The sequence below is a fragment of the Gracilinanus agilis genome, chromosome 4 (genome assembly GCF_016433145.1).
Source record: "Gracilinanus agilis isolate LMUSP501 chromosome 4, AgileGrace, whole genome shotgun sequence".
NCBI lineage: Eukaryota > Metazoa > Chordata > Mammalia > Didelphimorphia > Didelphidae > Gracilinanus > Gracilinanus agilis.
In genome coordinates this window covers 369,448,136-369,473,421 of record NC_058133.1, presented here as the reverse complement: position 1 = coordinate 369,473,421, position 25,286 = coordinate 369,448,136, and the positions used below count along the sequence as shown (strand labels likewise).

Sequence of the window (25,286 nt, the reverse complement as noted above, 5' to 3'; positions counted from 1 at the left end):
TCCATTGAATGTATTTGTTTCTAATAGTGACAAAAGGTTGTGGCTATGGAAACTCTTATGTGACTAAGCAATTTGTTTGCTCTAATTCTCATTGCAAATCACAACATTATACTATCCTTTAAGTGGTGGGTTTGTGGGAGTGGCAGCGTCCTAGTATATAGACAATCTTTCAAGAAATTATTGTTAATTGATTTAATAAATGCACCTCTGCAGTTACTGTTAATTTCCTTATTATTCTATGAATTCAATATCCACATTGTGATTTGATATACTCAAAGGTTCTCATAATATATTATTGATGAGAAAACAAACCTGACCTTCTCCCTCTCTTCAAATCAATGATAATTTCTTAAGTGCTTTATTTTGTTAAATACAAGTTTTAATTGGGAGGTTTGCGTCAGCAAGCGTAAACTGCATCTGGCTAATTTCTGACAATAATCTTCTCCTAAAAGTATATCTTGCTTTCAGAATGATTCCTACCCCCTAATCGCTAATACATAAGAAGTAATATTACGTATTATATATAAAAGTAAACTTCTGAACGTTGAGGAGCCTGATGACTCAAACTAAAGTTACAGATGAATCCCTAGAAAAATCCAAAATGAATAGATAAAATATTGTCTCTGAATTTTCTGCATCGTACAAATAAAACTGACCCAGAAATTATCATGTTCTCATAAGTATGCTAAGATTAATACTCAAAATAAAGTTTTACAAAATTTTGTTAAAATATTGAAATACTCAAATTAATTAGCAGAAATCAGGGCTCTTAGGGGGTAGAGAGCCAGGCCTGGAGACAGGAGTTGCTAGGTTCATATCTGACCTCAAACATTGGCTAGTTGTGAGACCCTGAGAAAGTCTTCTAACCCCAATTTCCTAGCCCTTACCTCTTTTCTGCCTTGGAACTGATACATAGTATCAATTCTAAGACAGAAGGTAAAGGCATAAAAATGGAAACAATTGCATTAAATTACATAGAACATTGTGAGGTAGAACAATAGCTAAATATAGAAAAATAGGAAAATTCAAAAATTGGTGGAAGAAGAAGGAATATCCACTGTTTTCTCAAATTGTCATAGCAGAGACTTTTTTTAACACATATATTCTGAATTCTTGACGTTAGGATTCAAATATCTAGGGCAGTGGTTCCCAAACTTTTTTGGCCTACCACCCCCTTTCCAGAAAAAATATTACTTAGCCTCCTGGAAATTAATTTTTTTTTAATTTTAATAGCAATTAATAGGAAAGATAAATGCATCTGTGGCCATCACTGCCTCCCTGGATCACTGCAGCACCCACCAGGGGGCGGTGGCACCCACTTTGGGAATCACTGATCTAGGGTATATGAGCATGGAGGGGGAGAAAATCTCTCATCCTTAAATGAATAAATCCAATAGGCCTTCTGAATTCTGAATTAACTTTGCCAAAAAGAAGAGAATTATTACTGAGAGCTAATGAACTCAATTCAACCTCAATTGTTTGCTCAGTCTAAGATAAAAATTAAGTTACTTAGTTTTTTCTTTCTATAACTACCAACTCCTTTATCTTTATTAAAGTCCCAAATCAATACAATAGGGGGAAAACTCAAATCACGTTCATATATACATAGATAGATAGATAGATAGATAGATAGATAGATAGATATCTAGGTAGATATATGTACATAGATATATATATACTTCATTTTATACATTTACATAAGATTTATTTATGTAAGATATATTTATATATATGCTTTAATCTCACAATCATAGGGTAATTAAAACTGGAATTTGGTTTTCTTATATTTGTTATTTTAATATAACTTCATATTAGGAAACAGAATCAAACTGGGCTTGGACTACCCTCAGACATCACTCTGGATTGAGCTATCCACCAACTTTACTCTGGGTTAGGCTATACTCAGACCTCAGTCCATTATCTACTCCTATTTATCTTTATTATCTAAAATAAAAAATACATAAATAAGTATGTAAACTTTTATATATTTATTATATGATGTATCTTTATTATCTGAAAGAATATATAAATAAATATACAAACTATATTATTTTTATACATATGTTTATTACCTAAAAGAATATAAACTTTTTGCACTTTTAGGAATAGAAGAAGAAAGCAGCAATAACTTGCAAGATGCATAGTTGCTTTATCATGTGGAATTTACCCAGTCTATGATGTATTGTCAGTACAAAATTGATTAAAATGTTCTTAGTTTGTTTTAACTTAAATAACATAGCAAAGAAAGCAGACTTACATTCAGTGTAGACTTCAGATTCAGGATCGGTGCTGCCAGAAACAGTGAGAAATGCCTGAGAGCCAATGCTATTCAGATCAACCTTTTCAATGTCAGACACCATAGAGTTCACAACATGCTGGTCAAAAAGGGCTGGTCTGGCAATCTGCACAGGTCACAAGAAAAGATATGGAGAGGTTCATCATTTCAGTTGTCTCAGAAACAAAAACCTTTGTGACTACTAGAAAAGAAAATGTCCTCAATATATATCTTCTTCATTTAATTTTAAAACTAAAATATCAAACTCGCAGAACTAGGGCTACAAGGGATTTTAGAATGATTAATAAATGCTTATTGACTGATTGATTGGCTAACCTTTGGTTGCTTTTGAAAGTCTAGGTATTTTGCTGTAGGTATTTAAAAACACTATTCTGAAGAGTCCATGGGCTTCAACAGACTGACAAAAGGATCCAGGACACCAAAAAAGGCAAGAACTCCCAATCTAGTCTAACCCCTTCATTTTACAGATTTTTTATCGATGATAATATTACTGATAATAATTAATTTTTATTATTATAATGATAATAATTTATACTTCTCATCATAATAACATTTATACTGGGTTTTTTTGCTTTAGAGAAACCCTGTCTAAAGTCTTAAGGAATGCAGATAATTATACATATTATCTCATTTGATTCTTACAATAACCCTGTGAGACAAGTGCTATTATTATCTCCATTTTCCAGTTGAACAAACTAAAGTTAAGACTTACTCAGGGTCACATAGTTATTTAGTAAGTATCTGAGGCAGTATTTGAACTCATGTCTTCCTGAATCTAAGCCCAGAACTCTATTGTGTTCTATTGCATCCCCAAGTTCAACACTATGTTTGCTTTCAGCTAGCTGATGAGGATCCTGAAGTCCCTACAGGATGCTAGTTTTCTAAAGTCACATAGTAATATGTATCAAAGGTTAAATTAGAACTCAGGTCCTTTGACTCCAAAGGCAGAGGAAATGGCACTGACACTACAGTAGAAAATCTAGTTTCAAATCCTGCCTTTGGTATGTACTAACTGAGCGATCTCATGCATTTAACCTCTGTTGGTCTCAGTTTGCCCATCTACCAGTTTTATGAATCATTCCTTTTCCTGGTACAGGAAAGTTTATGGATCCTTTCTCAGAATATTTTAACATTTTATTTTTTAATTTATTTTTTAAAATAAAATTACTTTAATATTTTAATATTTGAAATATAACATGTAGGCTTACCAAGGAAACAAAAGATTAGGTAAACATTCAGTCAATAAGTATTTATTAAGAGCCTACTACAACTCAGGCACTGGGTTTATCACTGAAGATACAAAGAGAGGCAAAAGACAATCTCTGCTCTCAACGATTCAGGGTAATGGAAGAGACGACGTGAAAACAGTTGTATACAAACAAGATATATACAGGAGAAACTGGAGAAAATGTACAGAGGGGAGGGATTAGCATTAAAGATATCAGGAAAGGCTTCTCATAGAAGGTAGGAATTTAACTGGGACTTAAACCAGAGAAACCAAAAGGCAGAAAATTCCAAGCCTTGGGGATGGCCAGTGAAAACGAGTAAAGTAGGAGGCAGCCAGGTGGTTCAGTGGATTGAGAGCCAGGCTTAGAGACAGAAGCTCCTGGGTTCAAATATGGCTTCAGACACTTTCCAGCTATGTGACCCTGAGCAAGTCACTTAATCCTGTTTGCCTTGATTTCCTTATCCGTAAAATGAACTGGAGATGGAAATGGCAAACCACTTCAGTATCTCTGTCAAGAAAACCCCAAATGTGGTCAACAAAGAGCTAGTTATGACTTAAATGACTGAAAACGCCTCCAAATGTATTGACTCCCTAAAAATCTACTAACAATCCCATTAAGTGGCCTTTGAGTTTCTTTCTAGCCCTATATCTAAAATCCAGTCCTGTAGGGCAAATAAATGATGCTTCATTTTGTTTTGTTTTTTCTCCACAGAAAAAAACTCTCTCACTGATTCACAAGGAAGAAAAGAAACAGGCATTTATTAAGCACTGTGGTTCTTTTGATCCTTGTAACAATTCTAGGAAGTAGTTGCTATTATAATCCCATTTTACAAATGAGGAAACTAAGGCAGAGAGGTTAAGTGATTTGCCCAAGGTCATACAGCTAGTAAGTATCTGAACTCAGATTTGAATACAGTGTTTCTGATTCCAAGGCCCAGAGTTTTATCCACTTCACCATCACACTGCCTAGCATCATGAAAGATTTCATAGGTTTCTAGCTTTAGAGAAGAAAGTCTCTCATTTACACAATAAAAAAAAGAACTAGAAAACTCACCTCTCTTTACAAATATGGTTCTTCCGGAGATTAGGACAATGAGCATTTCTCAGAAGACTATCATGGAAAAAATATACTTCTAAAGGATGTACATGTGCCAGTTTTCTTATTTAGAATGAAACTACTGAATTATTTTCCTCCCTTACAGGGAATGATCCACTTAAAAGAGAACTGGAAGATTTTTGTGGATGGGGACTTGCTAAATGGTGGCTACGTGGTTTTCACAACAATAAATCCAGCAACATCATTTTGGCTAGTTGAACTTGTGTCTAAAAAAGGATTTCATTTCATCCCCTTGATTACACCATTAACTAATTGGTTTTTTCTATTTAATATAGCAATAGCCAAGGAATTTTAGATATATTTTATAGCCTCCAGGCTTACCTGAGCAAGATGTAAGAAGGATGTTTGTCGTTTTAAGGAAGATACAAATCTCCGTACGATGGGTAGTTTCTTATCTGTTAAGGCTTCTGGAAGGTTTTCCAAGGATGAAACAACCCACTGTTCCCAGTTTTTAGCAAAATTTCTAATATCTGCTAATAAACTGCAAAGAAACTCATATGTTAGATACCAGAACTTCTGGGGGGAGGGGAAATAATAAAAAACTTAGAAAGCAAAGGATATTCAATGAGCTTAGACTTGATTGTTTCGAAGTCCCATTCCACATTTAAATTTCTATGATTCCATGAAATAGAGACTATGCCTTAAAAGCTAACTAATTCTTAAGGATAACTTCCTGATAACACACATGTGGACTTCTCATTGCTGTCTTCAAAGGAAATAAAATTGACTAAGATACTAATATTATTATAATTGATATCTGCTTGTTAATCACAAGCATTTTAACAGGATGCAAAAATAAGACAGAGTTAGAAGATATGTCTGAATAGCACCATTATTTACTAGTTATAAAATAGGAAAAATCATCTGTGGACTTTAGTTTTCTCATCAACAGGAAAAATATTGCCTTCACCATGCATTATCTCCCATGATTATTGTAATTACTACATGCATATAGGTGCTAAGGATTTAAAGACAAAAAAAAACAGTTTTTGCCCTCAATGACCTCAAATTCTTCTTTGGAAGAAAGAGAAAGGCACTGAGTAATCTGAGGGTGATCGAGATTACTTACAACTCAGTATGAATGATGGTGGTGCTCAGGATGGTAGTGGTGGTGCTCTCAATGGGGAAAAGGTTGTATAAAGGAGAGACCATTTGAGGATAGGGAGGGAAGATAATGAATTCTGTCTTGAACATAGGGAATTTGAGATTCAAATGGAATATCTAAATTAAGGTACCCACCAGGTGATGTCAAACTTGAGGTCAAGAGAGAGTATACACAAGGATTTACAGAGTGCTTTATTTCGGAAGTTCACGTAGCTGGCATTTATATGGCACTTTGAAAAGTTTAACATTTTTATCTTTATAACCACCCTTAGAGTTAAGGTAAAAGGTAATCAGTAATCTGTTTCCTAACTGCAATCTATTAAATCTCTCTATATTTGCAATCTATTATAATTAATAAACATTCATTTGATGGAATGATTGACTAAATGTAAACAAAGCCACCATATTGAAGAAACCTGGACCTAATGTTGCAGAGCCCAAAGAATATGTTTAAGATAATCATAATGATCTCATTTAATGTCACTTATATAGAGAGGCAATAATGGAAAGAAAGGAACATTCTCCCAACCAAGAATAGTAAAAGAAGAGTACAAGAAAAAATAATCCATTTAAAGATAATTTTAAGATGTGAAATTTGAGGTTGTAAGAACCCTTTAGAAACTAGTCTTTTTTCAGAGAAGAGGAAACTGTGGCCCAGAGAATTCAGAAAATCTACCAATGTTACACAATAGAAAGTAAAGAGTCAGGTTTTGAACTCAGGTCGAATGACTCCAAATCTAGTACTTTTTTTCAGAACACCAGGTTCTCTCTCAAAGAACATGATCATATATTTATTGTATATTTCCTAAATGCTTAACATGACTAAGGCACATTTTAACTAGTTATTATTCCAAAGCAAAGGTTTTTTGAAAGTTCTATTTCTTCCAGTTGCAAAAAAAAAAAAAAAAAAAAGTTTTACAAGTAATGTTGACATCAAATCTTTACAACCCTTTATTCTCACAAGACAATATCACTGTAGTATTACTTTCTTCATTACAGAATTTGCTGTTGAGTCTGCAGTCATTGTTTCCAAACAAATATACAGTGCTGCATTTCTTGATGGACTAAATAAAGTTTCTTTAGTATTCTTACTGTTAGAATGGTCTCATATTTATTTTTAACAAACCAACTTCTATAGAAGAATATTTCCCTATATCTTAAGATAGATTTTGCCTGAGGCTACCCACTTATCCCAAAAACATAATGTCCCCTCGCCTCTCTTTCTATAGTATTCAAATACAAGGACTTTGGGCAGACAACATAAAAATAACCAATAAAATGGGGAAAGAAATCAAAATATATGGCAACTAAGTCACCACCTATTATTTAATATTCCATCCAAACTTGTCATTCCTCAAATATCTCCTCTTCTATTTTACCTCCTATTCCTATCTTGACTCATGCCTAGAATTACTTTTCCTCTACCCCACCCCAAACCAGCCTTTCGTTATGAAATTCTACCAAACCTTCAAAGTACTGACGCTTTCCCTGATTCTCTCAACTACAAATTATTTCTGTCTCATCTGATTTCATGACACTTATATATACTTATCCCATTTAATCTGTTTTTACTAACCTGAACATATTTTACATCCTCTACTAGGTTGTAAGTTTGCTGAGGGCAGAGGTCATTGTTTATAAGCAAGGTAGAGTCTTATTTATTCTTTTAGTATCACCTATGCAACACGTGGGCATTTACTAATTTTTTATAGAATAGATATCTTCCCTTCTGATGTGAGTCTTTAAATTTTTGATTAATTGATGCAGCAACAGAAATGTTATTTGAAGAATAGACTTGTATATGTCTACCTCTAGAGGAAGAATCGATATAAAAGAAATGTAGCAAGATACAATTTTATATATACATGTATCATTTTGTTAAATGATGCTTTCTCTAGAATAGGGAAGAAAGGGTGAGTGGCAAATACCTGGGAATTTTAATGTAACAAAAAATCAAATTAATTAACTTTTAAAAAGAAATGAAAGTTAAACAAATTAATTGGCAGGGAGAGGAGGAGGGGAGAAGTTCTGAATCTGTAATTTCATCGGTATAGGGATTTCCCAGTAGGAAACCTCTTCAACCATGGTAGATAGGCACCTTCCCTGCAACTTTTAGTTTTCGAGAGTTTCTTGGGTTCAGTGAAACCTTTCCCAGGGTCACACAGCTAGCATGTGTGAGAGACAGGATGAGGTCTTCCTGAACCCAAGAGCAGCTTCACTATGACCTCTCCTCACGATACCAAAGCACCTCTCCTTGGTGAAACTCTGTACTGACATGTTTAACATACTGCGCCTGACTTACCTACCTTTCAGGCATTTCTTGCATTGTTGCAGGAATGAGGACATCTGTTAGGACCTTAAACACAGGAAAAGAAAGTTTAAACCTTTAGCAGCAATACTTCACAAAAAGTCACTTAATAATTAAGCAGTTCATGTATTTGTATTATTTTAATTTCTAAGATGTGTGCCTGTATGGGGACGTAGGTAGGTGGGTATATGAGATTATATAGAGGAGACGAGGCAGAGTAGACCAAAGAGGAAGGGAAATCTCATATATATCAGGGTGGTGGTCATGGAAGGAGGGAAGAGAAGGAAGGAGAAAAATAATACCATGAAGGCTGATTATATGCCAAAATAACAAAAGTCCTTAAGTGATGGTAGCATTGAAGAAACTGAGTAGACCAGGAAAGGACAGAGACTTTCTCTAAGAATTCCTGATGAATGGATCTTTTGAAGAGACTTAGAGCCTTTGATTTCAGCTGGGACAGCATGTTGGGAGGCATTTCATTAAAATCAAGAGCCTTGTCAATTCTACCCAGTCTTTTCTTGTGTTCATGGGTGCATTTGGAACCAATAAAAAATAAGATTTTCAAAATTAGTTTTCCTAATAGCACCTAATTCTTTTTTGTTAATATCATAAATGGACCCAGTGAAATATCTAAATGGTAATGATACTACTAAAAACAGAAGTTGCATCTCTTCAACTGTTAATGCTAGGTGATAGTATAGACAGTAGTTTTTTAAAAATGAGAATGCAGCTAGGCATCTCAGTGAATAGAGAGCTAGGCCTAGAGATGGGAGGTCCTAGGTTCAAATCTGGCCTCAGATGCTTCCCAGCCCTGTGACCCTGAGCAAGTCACTTAGCCCCCCATTGCCTACCCCTTATCACTCTTCTTCCTTGGAACTAATATACAGTACTGATGCTAAGATGGAATGAAAGGATTTCTTAATGAAATAAAATAAACCATTTGTTTTGCAATGCAATTAAAAATCAGTTGGTGGCAATTCAGTCTGAGGGATTTTTTGCTATTTTTATGTGTGAGTATAAAATGTATTGAAAACATTTTCACATAAGATAGCTCAAAAGGGAATTGGGTATTTTTTAAAGTGTATGTTGCATGTAGAAAGAATCGAGATGTGATGAGGCTCACCTTATAAAGAATTGAGTCACAAACACAGAAAATGTCTATGATAACAGGATTTTCAAGCAGTGGGAGAAGGTGATCAGGCATTCCTTGCCAAAAATGTAGTAAGAAATGCTGGATCTGTTGGTGAGAGAAAGATTATATATAATTAATATCTTCACTCCACATGAACACATATAATATAATCAAGAGAATGCTGGTGATCATACTTACCTCTTCAAAGTTTCCATTAATTGCATTATCCAGAACACACTGGCAGTGAGTTTTGTACATCATAATGAGAGTATCTACCTATTCAAAGAAATGAAAGTTTCAACAAAGAATACTTTAAACACCTTTTTAAAAGCAAAGGAAATCAAATAATTCCGTCTTATTAAATTGGGCAGATGGCAAAAAAAAAAAAATCAAATAGCAGTAAGATGATGAAATTTCGCAAGACTTTTTTTACCCAAGGTAAATCAAAGGAAAATTCCAAGCATACACACTGAAAGCATTCCTCTCCACTTCTAAATCAGTATTTAGTAGTTTGATGCCATAAATGTCGGCTTCTTACTTCAACCATCTGTGACTTCACTAGTGTGGGTACTCCCTCTACCAACACATTTCACCATCCCTCTATAACTTATTAGATGGTTTTCAAGAATGATTGTGTCTAAAACATGCATTCACCCTGCAGTCAACCTGGTAATAAAACTCTGCATACAGGATGAAGTTGGTAGCAAATAATGAGATGTTTAATCTATTCTTAATCCCAGAGAACCTCAGTTTTCTCATCTGTAAAATAGTGCTGGTAAACTTTGCTGGGCATTAATTAATATTTGTTGTAGTTTGTGACATATAGGATGGTGCTTAAAAATTATAAAAGTTATAAAACTTGAAAAAACCTTAGAAGTGATCTGGACTATCCCCCTCATTTTACAAATGAGGAAACTGAAGCTCAAGGAAATTAAAGTGACTTACTCAAAGACTCAAAGCTAATGAGCTGAAGGGCAAGAATTTAAGGGCAGATTGACTCCAAATCCAGCATTTAGCTTACTTCCTTCACATTCAAATTATCAGATTTTGGTTGGGTTGTTCTTTTTTTGGTTGGGTTGTTTTTTTTCTTTTTGAAAAAGGGTTATTTTTTTGGATTTATTTTTTGGCCTTGAGTTCACTATCAAGAACTCATTTTTCTGATTTTATACTTTATTTGATGACTACCAATTTCATGATTACCATAATTTTGCTTGGTTTGATTAAAAATAGACAGTATCATTTTTAAACCATTAGACATGAGCCCAGGTCAAACTTTTATTTTTAATTAATGTTAATGAGAGCAGTATGTAAATGAGTAACGTTAGGAGGGGTGGCTGCCTTGGTTAAGTTGTGTTGAAGATCAAAAGCAGTCAGCAGCTTCTCTGGTTAGTCCCTTTCACACCCTAGAGCCACCATCTAGGTAAAGGGTCCTAGACCTGACTCTAAAAAAGGGATGTGGGGATGGGGGAGTTACTGAAGTCCTCAAATTCAGCCCCAGTGCATCCAATTTTTATTCAAACAAGGCAGCTAGAGATAGAAGCACATTCTCCAAAATGTGTCAGGGTCCCCAGCTGGCTACTAGAGACAGGAAGAAGGTTGTTTGTGATAGTACAGGCTCAGTTCTGCTCTGTCCACTTACAAATGGAAGTTTCAGTATTTCTATGAATTTAATGATACTAGCAGCAAACTCTCCCAATCTGTTTTTGAGTTCACAAGGGAAAGGACTCTTAAGGAATGGAGAGATGAAATGAAGGCATGAAAATATATTGCTAGTGCATGATGTTGCTTTTCAATAATATTTACTTCACAGAGTTGCCATAAGGACAAAATAAAATATTTGTATATTTCTTTTCTTCCTTTTGTCCCTCTCTACCTATATTTATGTATGTGGCCTGAAACTGCGATTTTGTCGTTTAGGAAATTACTGGTATGAAAATTCCCTCCACCATGCAGGTCAGCAATTTATCCCATAATATAACCTAAAGAGAGTTTATAGCCTGGGGCACTAAAATGTTAAGTGATTTGCCCACACACCTAGTATCTATCAGAAGGAAGACTTCAACTCTAGCCTTTCTGACTCCAAGGCCACTACTTTATCTACTATATCACTTGGGCTCTGTCATGAATGTGTAAATATTAATTCAGAAGCATAATACGTATTTCCACATATGTGTATACATAAATATGACTTGCCATCACTTCCATATAGAGATATAAGTCAACTACAAGGGAAAACCCAATATGGCAAATAAGTATATTTGTCTTAGATGCTAATCTCAAAGAACAGGTTTTTCCACCCTAGTTCTTCTGGCTGTGATTGCTGCAGTTTGTCTAGATACTACCACGCTGCTAATTTTACTAGTATTACACAAAAACCAAGTTTGAAAAGTCCCTTTCATGCCAAAAATAAAGTAGCATTTAAGTAAAAAAGGTATTCTCTGACAGTTTATAGAATTATGAAGAAAACATTATGTGAACAAGTTGGATATGAAGATCAATGTTAGGAGAAATCGGAATTGAAGGGAGAGAACAATTTATGAGACGCTGTATGTGTGAGAAATTTCTAGCAATCTGAATAAAAGAGTTTTTTAACCTAAATTTGAGGTAATGGAGAGTCAAAGAAGGCACAGGACAAGCTACATGGGATATTTGGGGAAATGATAGCATCTGGTAAAGAGAAAAAAAAAATCTCATTTTGCTTCTGCTTACTTTTTACCATGAAGAATAAGCATTGAACTAGAAAGAATAGAACAAAAAAAAAATAACTAGTAGAAAGTTGATACTTAACACAGATAGTGAGATACTAGGAGGAGCAGCACTGTATAGAAAAAACACTGGATTAGGGGTCAGAATAAAATGCAAATCTCAGTTCTTTCCGCATTATCTTGGACAAGTCACTTCATCTCTCTTGGCCTCAGTTCCTTTACCTTATTTTATAAAATGAGGTGGTTATACTAGATGATGTCTAGGGTGCATTCCAATTCTAAATCTATGATCCATTGATCTATGATGTTTATCACTAGGTCTGAATGAACTCCAAAGGCCCTTTTGGTTATCTTTGAAAGACTATGAAGACTCGAAGAGTTACCGTACCACTTGAGAAGGACAAATATTGTCCCTATTTTCAAAAAAGTGAGAAGAATGTAGGATCTGCAATTCACAGACTTATAAATTTAACTTCTTTCAAGGTAGTCTTCAAGATCATTTATAATTTTGAGATTATTTGGTTTTGTGAATTTTTTATTCTATTTTATTTCTTATTATTATATAATTATATAAATTATTTTAAATTCTTAATAAATTTCAAAGTAAAGGACACCAGTACTTTACAAAGTAAAGAGTACATTAAGAATTAAAATTTCAAACTATAAAGTACATGGCAGTTAAGCAGTACAGTAGATAGAGACGAGTCAGGAAGACTCATTTTTCTAAATTGAAATCTGGCCTCAGGTATTTGCTAGCTGTGTGACTCTGGGCAAGTCACTTAACCCTATTTGCCTCAATTTCTCATTTGCAAAATGAGCTGGGAAGGAAATGGCAAACCACTCCAAAATCTTTGCCAAGAAAATCCCATTGGGGTCACAAAGAATTGGCCCCAATTGAAAATGACTAAACAACAAAATAGATAACATGTCCAGCTGAAATAAATAATGATTTTATGAGTATCTATCTATCCATCCATGTTTCTTGTCATTTATACTCCCACAAGATCTCTCCCATCTGTCTTCTCCTTCCTCAGATAGCCATCACTTTAGTTCAAGCCTTCATGATGTCTCACCTGAATGACTGTTATTCTTTCTGTATTGGTCTTCCTGTCTCAAGTCTTTCCCTATTCCAATCCATATCCCAAAGTGATTACTAAAGTGTAATTCCATGTTATTCACCTACTCAACAAACTCCAGTGACTCCTTATTGCTTTTAGGATTAAACGTAAATTCCTTTGACTTTTCAAGTCCTTTAGATCCTAGCTCTGACCTATTTTCCAGGACTGATATATATTATTTCTCTTTGGTACTTTCTCTCTGTTCTTAACACATCAGCCTCTATTTCCTATCTCTATTCCTTTTCAGTAACAGTCCCCCATTCCTAGGATTTTCTCCCCCTCCTCACTTCTACATCACAAAATCCCTCAATTCCTTCAAGATTTATTCAGGCACCACCTTCAGCAGAGTCTTTCCTGATTCTCCCAGCTGTTCATACCTACCCTCTGTAACATGCATGATCTTAAGTGGGGTGAACTGCCTCACAGAACTCCACAGAACCCCCCCAGAACTCCAGGAGAGGGGGCAGTTGGGGCAGTTAAGAATGTGCAAGACACCCAGCTTGGCAATCTCACTCTTTGGGGAACAGAGAGAGCTGGGTGGCTGGAAAGGGGTAGGAATTACTTCCTTCTCAGTAGCTTAGCTTATCCTTAACCCAATGTGCAGGGTGTTTCTTTGCTGAATACTCCTTACTGACTCTAACCAGACTGTTTCCCAAAGGCTGTGAGCACTGTGACAAAACTTTGTAAACAGTGTCTCAGCCAATTCCTCAACAATTACAGATCTATAATCAAGACCATCTCTACCACTTTGGACTCATTAATATTAGATTTTAGGAGAAAGTTTAGATTCTGAGGGAGTTAGGGAGAAATTGTTAGATTCAGAGGCTTTCCCCTGGGGGGGGGGAATGGCTATTCTGATAGCACCTTGATGATTTAGATAAATTTTTTTAACATTTATTAATATTCATTTTTAACCTGCTTACAAACTTTATGCCCCTACTTTCCCCTTCACCCCCCGCTCTTCCCCCACCCATGGACGACGCACATTTCCACTGGTGGTTTAGATAGATTTTACCTCAGCCTCAATGCTAGAACTTTTCCCTCCTTCTCTGTTTCCCTGAATTAATAAATTTCTTCTCTTGTTAAGAGTATGGGTGTGAGGTGTTGTATTTTCAGGCTATATAAGCCTAATTCATATATTACCTAAGCCAAATCTCCATCCTGACCAGATTCTGAGAGTAGTTATGATCCAGTGATCAGGAAAGTTGCTTAAAGACATCCTGAGCACTTTACCTATCTTGGGCTTAGAGAATAAGCCTCCAACAGTGGAAGTTGCCAGTTTCTGTGGGATTCCCTTTTTGCCAGCCAATTTAGCCCTGTGATAGCTAAGTCGGATAGCCTCCATTTCTGGACAGAAAGGGATTCTGTTAATAACAGTTACCAGAAGCTGCAACTGTCAAAGAAGAGGGAGGAGAAAGAATTCCAATCACTCACTCCCCTCCCCTTTGCTAGAGGTTTGCAGCCTGGGGCTTGGATCCTGCTGAGACACCATTGCTAACTGGTCCCATTTTTACACCTCTCAATTAACTGATACTTCTCTATTTGTATTTCTTTTCTATGTATACTTCTTTTAAAAAAAAAAAAAAAACCTTTAACTTCTGTGTATTGGCTCCTTGGTGAAAGAGTGGTAAGGGTGGGCAATGGGGGTCAAGTGACTTGTCCAGGGTCACATACCTGGGAAGTGTCTGAGCCTGGATTTGAACCCAGGACCTCCCGTCTCTAGGCCTGGCTCTCAATCCACTGAGCTACCCAGCTACCCACTATGTATACTTCTATACAACATGGCATAGCAGATAGAAAGCCAGCCCCATCTAGCCAGGAAGAACTGAGTTCAAACCTTACCTCTGATCTAAACTGGCTCTGTGACACTGGATAAATCATTTAACTTTTTTAACAATTTAACATTGCTTTAGAAAACTCTCTAACACCAAAGGTTACAAAAAGGGGTTAACCTAACTTAATAGAAACCATTCCTCATCAAAGAGATCTCTATATAAATGAAATCAAAGATCTGATGCTATCCTACATCCTATACTAACATAATTTCTAATGAAATGCCAGGTCCTTGGGAGCAGTGACTCTGATTTTTCCTTTATATTCTCAGTGCCTATCTTTATTCTCTCTCTCTTTCAATCCTGCTTAGTTCTACATAATTCTATGGTCTGGAACACTTCCTAAAGTTATCTGGAATTCTACTAACCACATTCACCTGAGCACAATCCCACAACCAAATCATCCAAAAGAGTTTTAATACATTTCAGCAGTAATTATTCAGGAATTTTCTTAAATGCCAATGTATAATCATAACTAGCATTTATATGGCACTAAAAGTTTTGCTAAGTATTTTACAAATATTATCTCACTGGTCCTCATAATGTAGGATATAGTAGCTATTTTTATCCCAATCATTCACTTTAGTTAAAGAGAAAAATGAAATAAAAGAAGCCAAAATGGGCAGTCCACTGACACAATGCAGGAATTATATAGATTTAGAGGACGATCAATGGGGGAGCACCTTGGGCTACTAGTTAAATAAAAAGCCTGGCTAGACAAATGACTTCAGGGGGCCCAGAGTGAGCAGTTGACCTTAAAGTTCACTTTATAAGTATAGGGAAATCAAATATTGGAGCCTATTATAGACATGTAGTTCTCTTCATTTTAATACATAGTTAGATATCTAGTTATATCTCAAGTATAAGACTAATAAGGAATTTTAAAGGTGGAAATTACCATCAGCAACATCAGATCCAACCCCTTTATTTCACAGATCTTTAAACTTGTCAAGTTTACCTAAATGGAAACTAATTTTTAAACATTTAATATATACTTTGCTGCCACCCCTGATTAGGTAACAAGAGTGAGAAGGTAAATAATTAATCTAAAAACTGTTAATCAATATTAGAAATAGCTTGCCCCTTCCATAAATCAGTCAGTTATGTTTGAGTACACAAATTTCTGATGGTTTTTGGCAAATGCTATGATATACTCTGAGGACCAAGTCAGGGAGTATATATATCAGTGTGACTCAATAAAGAAATATTTCTAGAGAGGAAGATGGGGGTGGGGGCTCAAACCTCACTCTTATAGAAATTGACTCAAAGAGGGAATAAAATAAACACTCAGATGGGTAGAGAACTCTATCCTACTGCACAGGGAAGCAGGAGGAGAAGGGGATAAAAGAAAGGGATGGGAGAGTAGATTAGGGGAAGTAATGTTCAGAAGATAAATTAGTATTTCAGATCAATACCTTGTCTTTAGAAATGCATCCTTGGTACACAAGGTGTTGTGCATTGGGGAACTCTGGAAGAAGTGTCCCAGTTTTTGAGCTGAGTGAATATTTTCGAGTGAAACCACCCTATAATTCAGAAAAAAAAATACATTGATAGTATGCCTTTGCATCCCTCCCAGAGAGTAAGTGCTCAATAAATGTCCATTGAATAATGAAACCAGAAAAAAAAATATATCATTTATCAAACAATTGGTTCAGCGTTTACATTGAAATAAAATAGAAACTAATAAATTTTTTGTTCTTTGTTTCCAAACATTGTGATGGCAGAAGATTAGATGTTTATTTTATCTAGGGCATCGAATTGATATGCCGATAAACCTGTTGTTTCTATTTCTTTGTAATTATATCTATATACATTCAGAATAACAAAATTCAATGAAAACAGAAAAAAGAAAGATAAAGAAAAAATATGTAGTCAAGTTAAATTTTACAGAAGCTTCACCATAACTTCATTTACTGGAAGGAAAGTAATTGAAATGATCATTTTACTGGTATTGGGAAATCCCAAGTAAGAAAAATGCTTCTCCTAATGCAAGTTGGCACCTTCTCTGCAATTTGTCAGCTTTGAGAGTTGCCTCTCCTTAATTACCAAGAGATTAAACCCAGAGTCACACAGCCCAGTATGTGCCAGAGGCAGGACCTGAAACCAAGGCTTTCTAGTTTCAAGCCTGGGTCTTTATCCACTACACCACACTGTCCATCTCTAAAGAATATTGTCTCTAGAAAGGACTTTAGGCATCATTTCTCTCCGTTTCTGTCTCCCATGCAGCCCAAAGGTGTTAGGGGACTTGTCCAAGGTTTCATGATTAGTTAGTGATAGCACTAGATTCAGATTTCCTGACTCCTAGCCTAGTGTCTTATAGAATTTTTTTTACTTAATAAAATTTCTTTCCAATTGATAGATGTAGACAGATATCTAGGTACATACCTACACATTTAGGTATATAAGTAATACATGTCATATTATTTTTGGTACAATCAGTGCAATTGACATCTAGTTCATAACTCATGAAAAACTATATGGGAGTGCAAAGACTATAAACATAAAGAATCATAAGGAAATCATATTGGGGAAAACCCAGGCTCTGTTCCAGAGTCACTATCAATGTGACTTTATTTCTCCTAGCCTGAATTTTCTCATTTACTAAATGATTTTTCCAAATTTAAGTGACACCAGATTCCTAAATAGAGGGAAATTATATAGGAATCCAGAGTCTCTGAACCTAGATTCCCTTAAGACACAAACCCTGACTAGATCATCTCTCTGTACCACATTCACATTTGATCAAGAAAACAACCCCACCAAAATGAACTCACCAGACATGCCATGCTATGTCAGCCACAGTCCTAGTCATAACGATTTCATAAAGAAACTATTTTTGGCAAAAACAATCATAAGATCACAGATTTTAAGATGGAAGAGACATTAAAAGTCATATAGCCCAACCCTTACCCTTTTACATATTAAGAAACTGAGGTTGAGAGGTAACAAAAGACTTGTTTGGCATCATTCAGACAATAAAGGGTAGTCAGAACTCAAACCCAGGTCTTCTGACATTAACTAAACCCAGCTTTCTTTACATTGTACCACATGGTCTATTGGTAGCAAGGTGGCAAAGAGTCTTGAAGTCAAGAAGATTCATCTTTCTGAGTTCAAATTCAGCCTCAGACACTTCTTAGCTGTGTGATCCTGGGCAAGTCACTTAATTCTGTTTGCCTCGGTTTCCTCATCTATAAAATGATCTGGAGAAGTAAATGGCAAACTTGCTCCAGTATCTTTGCCAAGGAAACCCCATATGAGGACTCAAAGTGTCAGACATGATTGAAACAACTACATTAACAACAAAAACTCAGCCTACAGACATTAGTACCTTCTAAAGAAAACAATTTCATTTACTCTTTCACCCCATCTTTGCACACTTGTTTCAAGATTTCTTTCTGCCATATTTATGACCTTTCATGTCCCCAGACAAAAGATTTATTATTGTGCATCAATAGGTCACATTTCTACCTTGCTTTGTCAACACCGTCTGTTCCCTAAAGACAAGATAAGGCAAGGAATGAAGATCAGGTAGGGAGAATTTGGGCTCTATAATAAATGTCTCCTAGCTTGAAAATACTTATAAAGATAAGACCAATGTTTCTTATTTGTATTTTACAGGATACTTGCCTTATCATTTAATTTTTTCATGAAAAGAAAATGTAATTGTTTCATTTACAAGAGAAAAACACTTTTTTTACCTATCTTACACATTCTGTTATCAGGAATAGTTGAGAGGAATGAAATATTCTCGTTATCAGTATTATTATTTGGGTTGCCATAGTCACCTTATAGTGACAACAGTAATTTGAGAATGATGGTAAATTTGGAAAGAATTAGAATACAATAAAATACATTTAATACCAAGACAACCATTAATGTAATTTAATCCTTTTTTCTGATTCAGAAGGTACTTTCAGAACTTGCATTAACTGATGATCACCAATATGAACATCAGTTATCAGTGAACTGACAAGGAATGGAAATGTCAGGTAATAGAAGTGTTTGGCCAATAGAGTATCTGGAAACAGAGAACTTGCAGCTGAACGGGAAAAAGGATGGGAATAATGACTAGATATATGATTTCACTTGCATAAGGAACTACTAGATGAGGAAACTACTTTCACCAATGCAGGATGGTGCCTTCTCTGCAACTGATCATCTTAGACCAGTGATTCCCAAAGTGGGCGCTACCACCCCCTGGTAGGTGCTGCAGCGATCCAGGGAAGCGGTGATGGCCACAGGTGCATTTATCTTTCCTACTAATTGCTATTAAAATTCAAAAAAAAATTAATTTCCATGGGGCTAAGTAATATTTTTTTCTGGAAAGGGGGAGGTAGGCCAAAAAAGTTTGGGAACCACTGTTTAGATGATTGCCCAGAGAACAGAGAGATGAGCTGATTTACCCAGTAACACATTAGAAGCAGGATTTGAACCTAGTTCTTCATAGTTTCAAGACCAACTTTTCATCTATTATGCCACAGGAGAGGAAAAGGGGGAGCAGAATATTAAATTTTGCCGATTAATAAGGAAACTATTCACAGAACATATAGGATCTTAGACCCTGGAAGGGACCTTAAAGGTCATTTAGTTCAATCTCATTATTTTACAGAAAGAAAACTTAAGCCAAAGAGAAGTCTATCCAGTGACATTCTTAAGGTGATAGAGTAAATACTGGGCAAAACTGAGATTTAAACCCAGGTTTTTCTCATTGCACATCTAATACTCTTTCTACTGCACACACTAATTTTCCATAACAAAATTAAATTTTTAGAAAACCATCTTTCCTCCCCAATAACTTTTTTTTCTTAATAATATGATTAACCAAGATAGGACTGATTGAATCATTTAGAAAATAAGGTATTTTTTATTTTAATGAATAAGTGGTTCTATAATTTTAAATACTTATGTGAGTAAGACATAATTTTGTCCAGAGTGATGAGTGCTTATTCAAAATCAGCAAAGATGAGTGAGAAGCAGTGAGAAGAAACCTTAAAATATAATGTGAGAGAGGAGAGGGAAGGCAAATCAGAGAGGTCACTTGGGACATTCCTAGAATTGGGTAAGGCAGAAAAATTCATTTTACCAATCCAATAATAAGAAAAACCTAGAATGTGCAATACTAAAAGAAAGTCAGAGCTGAGAAGCAAGAAATATGGGTTTCTAAAAGGACCAGAAGGTTGTTTGTTGTTCTTTTGTTTTCTATATAAGGAGGTACCAAGTCATTGATTAGAGAGGTGCCTCCTTGCTTACCTAGTGAAGTGACATTTGGACTGTTGTGCTGAGCCTTAAGCATCTCATTACCAAAAGTTGTAAGGAAAGAAAAACAGAATGAGCCTAGAGAAGAGAAACAAATATGATTAGAAGGAGGGAGGGACTGATTTATGAGGGAAGATTAAAGGAGTTAAATCTATATAGCTCAACTAAGTGATGACTAAGGGAGAATGTGATAACAGTCTACAAATATTTGAAAAGCATGCTAAGGAGGGGGATGCACTATTTGGCTTGATGTAGAGTTGTTAAACTGGCCATGAAAAGATGAAGTTAAAGAAAGGGAAATTCAGAAGGAAAATCTGACTGAAAAGGATCAAATCACAGTATTTTGCCAGAGCAAAATGACAACTGCATTATTTAAAATATTTAAAATAAATCTGAGCCAAGAAATAGAAAATACATCATTTATAACCGGTCTTGCTCTGATGATGAATTGGTCAAAAAATTGGTTCTTTTTAGGTTCGGTTCTTGCTTTGATCCTAGAGAGGTTTGTTTTTTTATTTCTGACAAAACCAATTTTACCCACTACATTTTCTTGATTTCAACTATATTTTGTCCACTTGAAATTTTGCTTATCCTAATTTTTTTAATCTTGTATTTTATTATGAAAAGGTTAACATTGTGGGAAGTCACTTATTTTTCAATGGTCGAGTAAAAATGAATTTGAATATGTCTTAGTTTGACCAATGTTTTACAAAGTTTCAAATACCTTATGTCAGATAAAAACCTTATGACAAGGTAATTGCTATGCTTTTTTCCCTTCTAGTTTCTAAATTTCTAAGAAATAAGGTAATAATTTTATTCTGTCCTTCTTGGATAGACTCTCTGGAAAGTTCTTATTATCATGGTAATTATCCCAATATCTCCAATAAACTCTCCTTCCACAAAGATGCATTGTGTATAAGTAACTATATTAATTCATTTGTCAGTAGTAGTAGTAGTAGTAGTAGTAGTAGTAGTAGTAGTAGTAGTAGTAGTAGTAGTAGTAGTAGTAGCAGTAGTAGTAGTAGTAGTAGTAGTAGTAGCAGTATAGTAGAAATAGTAATATAGTAGTAGCAGTAGCTATTTTTGCTTTTTCCATAGAATCCTTCACAAAACTCAACCTAGAGTAGTAGACACAGTCAAACAAGAAGTCAGAAAGGCCTGAGTTCAAGTTCTACTTGCAACACATACTGGTTATGTAATTATAAGTAACTCTCTTAATTTTTTAGTACTCCGACATTCTCTGAGACAACAAAATTGTAGAACAATAGCAGGGGAAGTTTCCTCATCAAGAATTCTCTAAACTAATAAAAATCTCAGGACCAGGAGAAAAGAAAGTCCTTCACAGAAGATTCATTTAAGACATTTTCACAGATCTAGATCTAAATAATTTGCCTTAGCCAAAATACAAAAGACTAAAATCTCAAAAATGAAAACTTAGCTTGGTATTTCCACTAATAAAAATGAAAGATTTTGATTGATAGCCATCATGTTGCTAATAAAGTTAATCACCTTTAAAACATCTTTTTAGGAGTTTAAAGAAATGATTTTGATCACACACAATTTGCCACTCTTCTAACTAAAACACTATAACATCTATCCTGGAACAGAAGCTAATAATGAGAATTGTCTATTTTTTTTCTAAAGTCAAGAGGAAGTGAAGGAAAAGATTCTACCTAACCCTTAGGTATTCATTTAGTAGGCAATACTTCTCTCCTACTCTGCTAAGGGGAAAAATCAAACAAACATTTCAATCCTTGCCTTTCCAAAGTACATAAAAGGGTTAATGAAGCTTGCTGATATCCAGGACTAATTTCAGCATGAATTCCAGGAATGGCAAACTTGATAACATTACAGTTGCCTTTCAAATTGGCCTTAAGATCCTACAACGGTTAAGTCCCAAGCCAAAATATTTTTTTTTAAAAAGACCATTTGGGGAATTTCTTTGTTTATTCATTTTAAAGCAAAGTCCCTATTCTTAAGAATTCCCCAAAGATGCCATGAACTCTGGCTTGTGGGGGACCTCTCACTATTCAAGAGAGGAGCACAAAGAAGTGAGCAATCTCCAAATGGAAAGAGATAATACGTTTTTATTTAAATGAGACAAAACATGTGGAAACACTCTGTATATAATAAAAAACTAAATAAATATAATTTGTTTATCCCTTTACCACACTGAGTACATATTTGGCATAGCCATTTCTTCCTTACTTCCCCCTTTGAAAACCAAATTTAATCTTGAAATTCTGTTCACTTTAACAAATTTATATTATCTAGTAGGCGTAGTAGAAACATTGGGCTTAGCACAGGGAGGAAATAAGAATATTAAATAAGACAAAGTCTTTTGATTCAAAAAGCTGAAAATAATATTTGGAGGACTCAAAACTGTGGTTTCATCAGTGTAGGAAGCTTCCACAGTGAAAACCTTGACCACAGATGCACCTCAATAATCAACCATGTCATCAAGCAACTGGTGGCTCAGAGGACAAAGTGTTGAGCCTGGAGTCAAGAAGAACAGAGGTCAAATCTGGCCTCAGACACTAGCTTTGTGACCCTAGGTACATCATTTAATTTGTTTACCTCAGTTTCCTCAACTGTAAAATGAAAATAATGACAACACGTAATTTGAAGAGATATTATGAGATCAAGTGAGATAATGGCTACAAAAAGTGCTTATTTATCACTGTGCCTGGCACATAGTAGGTGCTCTATAAATGCTTATTCCCTCCCTCCTTTACATATAGCTCATAATTTTAAGGTTAGCTGGGGAATTAAAAAATTAGATGACTTGCCCATAGTCACACCACTAGTATGTCAGAGGTGGAATTTGAATCCAGGAATTCCTGACTGCAAAGCTGTTCATCCTACCCACTAGGGACATACTGCTTCATGCAGATCAAGTAGACTTGATGAACAATTTTATTTTTCATTAGACATACAAAGAAGGGCTAACAAGTGGATAATATTGAATTGTCTTCCAACATTAGTATCACTCAAAGATAAAGCACTAAATTAAAGAAATGATTTAAAATATAAATTTTGAATTATTCACATCATGCCACTGAAACAGCATATTGAGTAAATTTTTTTCCAGTTTAAGAATTGTTTATCAACACACAAAGAGTTTATTTAGTTAACAAAAAGGGCAATGTAGGGAGTTTTATTATGCAATTACACATTAAATGTATTTTTTAAAAGCCTTAGTGAAAAGAAATTGGTTCCCTTCAGAGGGTTGGGGGTTCGTTTCATTTGATTTTATTTTTTTGAGATAACAGACTTGCATCATTTCACTGTCCTAATGGAGTTTCATGATTCTCAGTTCTAGAATGGCTCATGTACCACATTGCCGCCCACTCTTAGGTCTACAGCACCTGTTTTTAATGGCTCTTTAACCTCAGGATAATGAGAGCATTATTATCTGCCTAATTAGCCATGCAGTCTCTAATGGCAGATTAACTGGTTTAGATAAAGATAGTTTGCTGATATGTTGCTCCGCAGGAAAAATACTAACTAAAGAAAAGTGGTACAACATACCAGAGATAAGCAGCATTGGTGCTTTTCAGTAATTGCTCTTCCAGATTTCAGGTTTTATTTAAATTGGCATATTATGAACACAAATTATATGTTGCTTTAAGGCTTTTTCTTTTACCTTATTTTAGAGGGAGTACACAGAGGTGTCTTTAAATCTTTATTTGATCTAAGGCAGGGCTCCTAACCTTTTGTGTATCATGGAGCCCTTTGGCAGCCCGGTGAAGCCTGTGGACCCCTTCCCCTTTGTGGAATCATGTTTTGTTTTGTTTTTTCATAATTTTTGGAAATGCTAAATTTCATTCTGAGATAGTCAAAATTAAGATTTAGTTAGTTTTCCCCATCCAAGTTCAGAGATCTCTGGAAATCTAGCCACAAATCCTTTGGTGTATCCCAAGTTAAGAATTCCTGATCTAAGGTACAGATAATTAGATTGTCTCTGCGAGATACTGTATAATTGAGCCATGCAACAAAACAAAATTTGCCCGTGTAGTAGAAATTGAGGTTGTTTCTCGTTCAAGATGTGAAGGAGTTTTGAAGTTCTAAATTATTCTACTATATGTTATTCAGCAAGTAAGTTCTGCAATAACAATGTGAAATACTTTGTAAAGAAACAATGCTTACCTCATTCTTCAGCTTGCTTCCAGAAAACCTTAAAAATCAATACATTTACCATTAGTTCCAAAAGAATGTTAAAGTTCTAGCATTAGGAAAAAATATTCAGAGGACCTATTAAAAGAGTGATTCATATCATACTTGAGAAAATGTACATACTCATACAGAAGTAATCCTTTGATTATCTCCCCAAAGGAACCAAGCTTTTTTCTTAACTTACTCAGAACTCAAGGAGATACTTGGGGAAAGGTAAAATGAGAAGAAATTATAGAAACTGCTTAAGGATTTAAGTATAAGAATCTCAACTGGAACTTTTCACATGAGCCTAATTCGTTTCTGGAAATATAAAAAAACTGCATCATTTGCTATATTAAATGGTAATTCACAAATATTAATATATTATATATTAAAGTTCAAACCTCAACTCTTACTGGAGTCTTTTCCTGGCCCTTTCCCCAAAAGCTAAAGCATTCCATGAAATTAGGAATGGAGGGTGGGGGAACAAGCATGTAATAAGCATCTACTACATGCCAGGTGCTATGCCAAATGCTTTGCAAATACTTATAACCATAAAGGCAGCTACTATTATTTATCATCATTTTACAGTTGAGGAAACTGAGGCAGACAGAGGTTAAATGACTTGACCAGGTACAGATAGTTATGCATATTTGAACTCAGCTCTTCCAGGCGACCAGGTCCAGCATTCTATCCACTGGACAACCCACTTGTCTTATATTATCTTATATTTCCTTAACATATATTTCTTTGTATACCTGGAGTCTCTTTTGACAAAATAAAGCCTTCCAGAAGGCAGAGATAGTTTGATTCATTGCATTTGAATAGGGCCTATCACATAGTAAGTGCTTTATAAATGCTTTTTGACTTCTTTTTATGATGTATGAAAACATGAGAAAGAACGAAAGAAAGAACGAAAGAAAGAACGAAAGGAAGGAAGGAAGGAAGGAAGGAAGGAAGGAAGGAAGGAAGGAAGAAAAGAAGGAAGAAAGAAAGAAAGAAAAAGGAAGGAAGAGGAAGAAAGAAAGAAAGAAA

At 35.1% G+C, this 25,286-nt stretch overlaps 1 protein-coding gene across 1 annotated transcript in view; it reads right to left on the bottom strand.

Annotated features, from left to right (window-relative positions):
- Positions 1–25,286, bottom strand: part of RFX6 (regulatory factor X6) — a 102,964-nt gene that overhangs the window by 46,427 nt on the left and 31,251 nt on the right. Inside the window, exons 5-11 of the mRNA XM_044675418.1 lie at positions 24,246–24,273; positions 16,256–16,363; positions 9,384–9,461; positions 9,177–9,290; positions 8,052–8,101; positions 4,963–5,122; positions 2,258–2,402 (exon numbers count right to left, since the gene is read on the bottom strand). Of these exons, the coding sequence (XP_044531353.1) occupies positions 2,258–2,402; positions 4,963–5,122; positions 8,052–8,101; positions 9,177–9,290; positions 9,384–9,461; positions 16,256–16,363; positions 24,246–24,273 (683 nt within the window). The remainder of the gene's footprint in view (positions 1–2,257; positions 2,403–4,962; positions 5,123–8,051; positions 8,102–9,176; positions 9,291–9,383; positions 9,462–16,255; positions 16,364–24,245; positions 24,274–25,286) is intronic.